The 8,511-nt window shown below is 43.1% G+C and overlaps 1 protein-coding gene across 2 annotated transcripts in view; it reads left to right on the top strand.

The window, feature by feature from the left end:
• The first annotated feature begins 235 nt into the window (after positions 1-235).
• FIGF (c-fos induced growth factor (vascular endothelial growth factor D)) overlaps positions 236-8,511 on the top strand; it is a 32,399-nt gene continuing 24,123 nt past the window's right edge. Inside the window, exon 1 of one of the 2 annotated variants that reach the window (XM_009325466.1) lies at positions 236-870. In XM_009325466.1, the coding sequence (XP_009323741.1) occupies positions 781-870 (90 nt within the window). In that variant the 5' untranslated portion in view covers positions 236-780. Of the gene's footprint in view, positions 871-1,507; positions 1,594-8,511 lie in introns of those variants that run through there. The other variant, XM_009325467.1, reaches the window with a different exon arrangement.

Below are 8,511 nucleotides of genomic sequence, written 5' to 3'. Positions count from 1 at the left end.
AAGTCAGCCTTTCTTTTTTCCTTTCCCTCCCTCTCTTTTTTTTAAAGAAGTAACTTAAAATATGTGTGCTGTGTAAGAACGTGTGCTGAAGTTTCACGTTTCAGGTAATCTCCTTTAAAATAATGGGAGTCTAGATTGCATCAGTTAGTTTAAAAACTGCTATGCTATTGGTAGGGACAAAATGGGATTAGAGCCAAAATTTGACTGCGTTACTGCCAAAGTCTGTATCAGATTTAAGACACATGCTTCCGCAAGCTTCCATGAAGGTTGTGAAAAAACTTTTAATACAGAGTTGGATTACAGCTCTCGAGCTCAAAACATTGGCCATTACACTACCATCTTAAAAGGCTGCTGTAACACAGAGCACGGAATAGAGCTGATTTCTTACATTTTCTGGACCACAGATGGATTGTGAATGCCTCTTTGTGCCTTGAGGGAAGATATATTAACTTCAGTAACTGGAATCCATACCTGATCACTTGTGAGCGTGTATGCGTATACATACAGATATATATATATTTAAACCCTTACCATGATTTTCTTTCTAGTGTATCTAAAATCTGCTCTAAGAAATGACATTCTTTAGATGAGCTTACAATTGTTTTGAGCAGTGAAGAGCCAGATATTTACTCTCATATGTTGGAATCCTTTGTGAGTTTATAAGAGGAATTCTGGAAGCCTTTCTTTTCTGTATTGCTGATAGAGAAATGCATTTCGAAACAGACGCCTCTAGCTGTATGACGACGACTGCGTAGTAACCTGTGGATTTTAAACATCAGAATGTACAAACCGTGGGCAACTGTGCATATTTTCATAGTTTCTTTTCTACATCTGCTGCAAGGATCTGACTATGAGAATGGATCTGTGAAGGTAGGTGATCTTTATTTACTGTCATTCTTAATAACCCAAATTGCCAGGATTACATACATTTAATGTGCAAGGTGGTGGTCTTTTTGCTGTTTTGGTGTCTGGGGGGGGTTTCGTGGTGGTTTAGTTGCACAGATGCTTAGCAGCCATAGAGGAAAGAGAATCTATAAAGAAGTTAAATCCATATTCGCTGTTTCATATTTTATGTCTTTTTACTAGTTATTTTTAAGTACTTGTATACTTTGTTCTTAAGTTAAACTTTTAGTGTCAGTCATGCAAAATAAAAGCAAATCTAAAAAAAAAATGCAAGTCAGAGCATTTAGAATACTTGTTAAACACACTTTTTTATTTCAGGTATTTATAATTGCAGGAATTAGTATCCTGGTATTGAAAATTTTCCTCTAAAAACACGTGTTCATCAGTTGTTCACTTGTTTGCCAGAAATCAGAGAAATGTTTTTCTTTTGTTTTATTAGGAGATGTTATCCAGGACTTAAAAATAAGCAGCAACTAGTAACAATAGAGCACATTGCCTGGGAATTTACCTTTCTTCCGAATATAATACATGCAACAAAATTTAAGCTGAAGCCTCACCTGGAGAGTAGGATTTTTCAGATCTGACTTTCTGAGACAATGTGAGAACATCCAGGACAATCGTTTAGGAAAATCAGAACAAAAACTGGAACAAGCTTCTACATGCGCAGTGTGTCCAAAAATGATTAATTCGGTGTGTGGTCCAGAACAAATTATTTGTTTTTCACTAAGAGAGCAAAACAAGCTAATACTTTTGTTTTCAGTTCAGAAAACCTCCTGCTTGCAAGGGATGACCACACACTAGTCTGTGAACTGCGCTGCATGCTGACCTGTGTTTTAGAAAAGAAATGCTAGGTTATGTGCTTAATTGCAGGCTGCTGTTGCCAGCACAAGAAGTTAGCAGCGGTGAGTGATGTGTGCCTCAGGATGACTAATGACTAACTCCTTTGCCTGCTCACCATTCACAAGCTTCTAATTTATAACCTCAGCAATCAGTTCTTTGAAGGCATTAGGACCAGACTAATCAGTCTTGTATACATTACCTTTATGCACTGCATGACAAATCACTGGTTTCTTACATGTAGGAATCACTTTATTTAAACCAGAAAGTGCTTTCTAATATAGAATACTAACCGTTGTATAATTGGCAGTGATGATAATTCTGTCCTCACGTGGGCCACAAGTTTATTCAGCATAATAGTAAACCACTAGTTAGCCCTTTAATTAAATTTTGAAACCATATCCACTTTGCCTAGAATAAATGCAAGAGCTCTTCTTGCTAATTTAAACTGGTTTATTGTTTATTCACTGTGATAGGTTTGTCCATCCAACATATATACATCTGCAATTTTTGTCATTGAAGTTTGGCTACTGCTCTCAAGCAGCCAGCTTAGCCACAGGGTACTGTATGTAGTAACAAATCGCTGTTAGTTTCCAAGACTATCCTGAAGGTATCGTGTAGAACACACTAAAAAGGGCTGTGTTTCAGATGCATTGGCTGCTGGTTGCCACAAGGAAAAGAGTGGTTTTCCGCTTGTTCTGGCTCTTTCTGTGCAGACAGAGATTTTTGGCTAAGCTGTTGGTTATTTTTCTTTTAATGTTTTACATAGTATATTAGATTTCTGGGTTGTTTTAGCATGTATGACCTGTGGGCTTTTGTGTGTGTACGTATGTGGATATACCCCACAAAATGTCCTTCATGTTACAGTGTTTGATGGTACCCAGGGTTATGCCTATTCTTACCGATTGTACCTCAAATTGAATTTGCGGAACATGGAAATGACGTATTGCATTCACCTACCACGTCTTATTTTTTTTAAAGTTCTTTAAGATCAATAGCAGTACTGCCTGGATAAAAACCACAAGGTCAGGATGCAGGTAATATGCAATGAATGAGACCCAAGGAGCGTTAACCACCAGCAACCTGCTCTTCCCCCATTATGAGAGTTCAAGTAGCTGAGCTTTGCCCAGGATACCTGAAGTTTTAAACCTGCTGATGGTTTAAACCATCGAGTGGTGTCAGTGTGGTATCATGCGATAGAGTTTCGGGGGCTAAGGATTTAAATACTGTCTTATCCCCCTTCTGCAAATACCCTAATTAATGCTGTGAATGTTAAAACGCTTATGTACAAGCTGCCGTGATTCAGCAAGTATCTCCGTTGTGTTTGGCTTTTCCCAACCCTTCAGAAATGCCATTCTCTTCTGGGTACAGGAGTCCCTTTTCCCCCCATGCGCACACCAGGGCCGGTTGTCCCCTGCCCGTCAGGCCCGGCTCCTCCTTCATCTCTCCATTCCTGACCTGTTCCGGTCCCAGCATTTGACCCGTGTTCCCTTACCTCCAGGACTCAAGGTCTCGGTTTCCCTACTGGGCTCCCGTTCATGCTCTCCGTGTGCTGCCCTCCTTCCCACTCGCTTCCTCCTGGGTGGGGATGTCCTGCTTCTCTCTCAGACCCTCAGGAGGTCTGTCCCAGTTCCTCAAAGACAGCCCTACTGGCCCCTTTTGCTTTCCAGTCATGTCTGCCCATGGTCCGCCCTTCCCTCCTCCATCCCTAGCTTCTCGCTTTGTTTCTGTGGTCACAACTTCCCGGCTTTCCTCTTCCTGACCCCAGTTTCTAGTTCTGGTCTCCCCGGATGCTCTCAGCCTCCTCGGCCAGGTCTTGCCCTCTTCCATCAGTGTTCATCTTCTTCCCCTTCCACAGGCAAATCTGGCAGCTTCCCTTCCCTGGTTGCCTGACCCCTGTGGCCTGAGGGAGAGGAAGGGCAGGTCCTCTGTTCTCAGCCCCATGAGCTGGACCTGCGGTGGCCTGCACACATGTCCTGCTCTGCTCCTGAATGGAGTGGGGATAGCACAGGCCCCATTTGCTGAGCATCTAGCTGCTAAACCCTGGCAGGTCTCTGCTGTTGCTCTCGGAGGTTTTTACGTTTGGGTGGATTTTTGCAGGGATAGCAGTAGGCACATCTGGGCCAACAAAGGTTCCTCAGGTGTCAAAACTTCACATCTGTCATCCACAGCAGGGACACGTCAGACGTTTGCAAAGACGAGACTGCAAGAAAATGTTTTTGCACGGATAAAGAAGGACCTTCATCTTCAACTATGGTCAAGCCATTTTGAGAGAGAAAGCAAAAAATTATTAAAATCGTTTTGAGGCAGACATCTGGCATGGAAAGTTTCAGCCTGAACATCTAACGTCTGGCAGTGTTATAAACAACTGGAAAACAGTCTCATGATGGGAAGCGGTGGGCAGCCTCAGACTGGGACAGCACAGCCGCGCAGGTGTCAGGCAAGGCTCCTTAGCTGAACTCACATCAAGGCTGGCAGCAAGCCCTCTGCCTTGCACGCCAGTTGCTTGGTTCAGGATGCCAGCCTGACATACGAAGTCCTCATTGAACAATTAGATTTCCACATGGGTTTTGTGAAGACTGAGCATTATTTTTATTGTTTTTTCATCAGGAAATGTTTTTAAAATTCCTTGTTGAAATTTTGTCCTGACAGTCTCTTACGTTTTGGAACCCCTCGGCTAGGGAACTGCAAACTTTGCTGTCTCTTTTCCTGTCTCTCCCCCACACATTTTTCCTCTCCTTGAGAAATGACAGACATAGGCTACTTTTTCCAGAATTTTAAAATTAGATGCAAAGAGCTATGTCCTATATTCATCAGAGCTGAGGCGAATTTTTTGCCAAGAAAAGCCAATGATCTGTCAGAGCTGCTCCTGCCTTCCAACACTAAAACTGCCTCTCTAATGAGGCTGCAAGGTCTTGATCTCTGAGAATTTGAGTCTCATTGCTCCCTGCCCTATTCTGTCCCTTACATTATTAATAAAGTGTTAGGGGGAAGGCAAGAGAAAGGGACAACTGGAAATGCCCAAGTTATAACAGACTCACAGCCTTTTCTTTTTGCAGGGGTCTTCTCCCCATGGTGAGCCCTCCTTTGGTTCATTAGAGAGAAACCCACAGCTGACAGGCCTGAGGAGTATCCTTGAACTAGAAATCTGCTTTCTGATCAGAAGACCAAGGGGTTAGTTATGGTTAACCCTGGAGGTAACATGGCTGCTCTCTGTTATATGCACTCCTTTTCCGCAGCTAAACCTTTTTTACTTCTGCACTGAACATCGATAGAGCCTTTAGTGGTCATTTTTGCTCTAACAGATCTTCTTAGATTCAACAATCTCGTATTGCCACTGTGAGCTGGACAGAGGTGGAAGGCACTTTCCAAACACAGCTGGTGCATAGTCCCTGTCTGCTGGTGAGTGTGAAACAGCACTTCGCCACGATCCTTGGTCCCTGGACCACCTAAGTGGAGAATGCTTTGCCCCTGGGAAGGCATGGAAATACTGGAGAGCCATCACACCGTGAGCAGAAGTAATTGGGAAGTTCTTTGCATCTCTCCCTTCCTAGAGCCAGCTGCAGCCTGCCTGTCTGTACAACTAAAACAGACAGAGCTCTGCAAAGAAACCTAAGCAGCAGAGCTGGATGTAAGCTTTTGTCTCTGTAATTACAACAGACACTGTTTTTCAGATAGATCTAGACAGCTCTCTAATAACTGCTTGCAAACGTTGCTCAGTTTCTAAAAGAGAGATTCTAACAAATAGAGGTTCAGGAGTGGGAAGCCATCAGGGAGGCTGTGAGGAAAGCCAATTTGTTCTGACTTATCTGCTACTGCCTTGACAAGGTACAGTGAAGGCTAAGAGAACAATTCTGTATTGTTGCCATGCCACACGACATCCGTCCTTGGCTCTTATCAATTTGGAAAGGAAACTACTAACACACTGCTACGTTATCAAGAACAGTTCTCGCTCGTGAGAAATAGCAAAAAAATCTCTCCCAGCTGCTGTTCCAGTCCAGTCCATCTCAGCTCCGACTGTAATGTCTGAGTATAGAGCAGAGCTCTGACAAATACATCAGGCTGTTCAGATTAATCAGATGCAGCATTTGAGAAACTCATTCTATTAGTCAGCTGTTTGAAATGAAGACAGTGCTAATTAAACTTTGACATCAGTCGTGGCTCACATCTGAAACTGTGAAACCAAAGGAAGGCAGGAAGGCAGGTTCAGAGGGCAGTGGAGCAACTTTCTGTTAATTTGTGGTCACAAGGCAACCAAAACAAGCAATCAGCTCAGGCTCAGTGAGTGTTGCTTGTTTCTGCCTTATGTAGCCTACTTGTGCTTTCTCCCTCACAGGCATTTGCATTGTTTCTAACCACTGATGTGGTGGTATTGATGCAGGCTCCCACAGGAGGCAAACACAGACATAGCCTGTTTGAAAACGGGAAAAAAAAGTGGTGCAAACTCTGGCTTGTGAGACCTCTGCCGCTGTGTCTGCAAATTTTGTTCTGATCACTGCTGTCCCTACTCCAGACTAGGGCTGAGTAAAGTTTACTTGTGTCTTATCTGCTGTGGACACCATATCAGTATCTGGGAAAAATAAGTAAGGTACACTTGTTGTAGGTGATAACTCATTTATTCTTATTCCCATTAAAACCCCCGTACAGTAGTTTTTATAGTTATCACTAAGTGACTGGAATCTCTGTTTCTTTTAGACCTTTCTCCCAGGGCAAGTAAGTCCAGTTAAAAAAATGGCCATTGCTGTTTCTTGGGCTTGGCTTTGAGATGTAGTCCCAGGCTTTGCTGGGGGGAAAAAATGACCCAAGATATTTTGCTGCAAGGAAGTAAAGTCAATATGACATCTTTCCTAAAGAAACCCTTATTCCTTAGGAATTCCTTATTCCTCCCACTATGTGCCAGTCCCTTATCTACTTCTCTGCCTGCTCCCTACCTCCCCAGCATGTTTCGGAAATCTCCAGAATCCATGTTGGGATTTGGGGAACGGGGACAAAATGCTATGTGCGCCCCACTACAGCTGCAGAGACCCCGTTTGCCCAAGGGAAGACCAAGCAGAATTTGCTTTCTTTTTGATGCCCTTGTGAAAGAGCTATATATGGGCTTCTGTATCAATGAATAGCAGAACAATTGAGCAGGGTATTTTAGTTTTCTCGCATTACGAAAAATTCAGCTTCCTGAGGGACATCTCCATATTTTTTCTGTTTTCCCCCAAATGTAACTTAAAGTTGTGCGACCACTCAGCCAGTGGTAGAACGCCATCTAGGGTCCTTGCTGCTTCAGCAGAGTCATACTGAGTACAACAGACGTGCAGTTGAACACATGGGATTTGGCAATCCAATGTGGGCGCCACATGGGTTTGGAAAGGGGTGACTGCTCTCCTCATTATCAGGTTGTCAGGATGGCTTTGTCTGAGCCATGCTTTCAGATGGGAAGCATGCTGGGTTAGTTTTGAGAATTCATTGTCACCGCCTGCAGCACGGTCACTATTTGCGTGCAGTTGGGGAGGGAATTCTATTTGGGTCAGGTTGAATTGCAAAAAAGTTGCATCATGTTACTGTATCGTATGTCACATTGCACATAGAGAATGTGCCATACAAACAGGCAAAACTTTTCACTTTAATTAGCAATGTGACTCAGAAACCACGTTAGGACACTTTCCTGAACGGCTAGGGAAATATTACTTAAGAAAAATCACAATTCCAGGAAAATGTGTGCATGTGATTGGGGTAACATAAGTTCATTCAGTATTGGCAATGGCTTTGCCTTGTGAAGTGACATTTTGAAAACTGGCTGTCCAATTGGCTAGTCACACTGCCAAAACATTTATTAAAGTGTCTTGGGGCAAACCCAGAAAGCAATGAAAGCACTAGCTGAAGGAACCTTCATCACATTAAAAAATATTTTCAAGTATTAAAAGAATACATAGTCATCTGATTTCATTCAGGTCTCTGTTACTGGGCCATTCCAAAATCACTGTCCAAATCCCAGCGACTTCCAAAGAATGGACAAATATCAAAAGAAAGTGACTACAGTCTGGACACACTCCTTGTAAACACATATAATATGCTATTTTTGACATGTGTACCCTGTCACGGTGTTAGACTAGCACCTAACATTGCGTATGATGAATTAAGTGCTACGTAATGTTTCTAGCTGTGCTCTGTACCGAGCATCACGGCTGCCTGAACATATCACAGCAATGCAAGATGATACGAACAAGCGTACCAGTAAAGGCTCAGAAAACTTGCTGTAAGACTCCCAAAGCTGTCAGTAGCATTTGGGATATATCAATGAGTTACCACCCTGGACATTTATGACAATCCACCTGTGTCCTTTGCGTGATCACCGTAGGAGGGACCTAAAGGTAAACTCTCAATATAGATGACCAGGCTTGAACAGGAAAAAACTCCATACCATAGCAGATCTACTCTTTTCTTCCATCTGCCCATCCAGCTTTTCCATCACTGCTGACAAAATGATGCGCAGTGAATGTTGCTACCTTCAAAATCACACTTCAGCTGCTGTGAGGATGTTTCCCACGAGAGCCAAAAGACCCGGCTGTGGGAAGAAATATTTGTTTCATGAGAGTTGTAGTTGATTCTCAAAATATTTGCTGTCTGGAAAAAAACCTCCCTCATTTTGGTGTAAAGACCTAGCTGGCTATATATATAGTTATATATATATAGTGTGTCGTGGTTTAACCTCAGTCGGCAACTAAGCACCACGCAGCCGCTCGCTCACTCCCACCCGGTGGGATGGGGGGGAGAATTGGC

The sequence above is a fragment of the Pygoscelis adeliae genome, unplaced genomic scaffold (assembly GCF_000699105.1).
Source record: "Pygoscelis adeliae isolate BGI_AS28 unplaced genomic scaffold, ASM69910v1 Scaffold386, whole genome shotgun sequence".
Taxonomy (NCBI): domain Eukaryota; kingdom Metazoa; phylum Chordata; class Aves; order Sphenisciformes; family Spheniscidae; genus Pygoscelis; species Pygoscelis adeliae.
The sequence above is the reverse complement of the archived record's forward strand: the minus strand, read 5'-3'. Positions and strand labels throughout refer to the sequence as shown.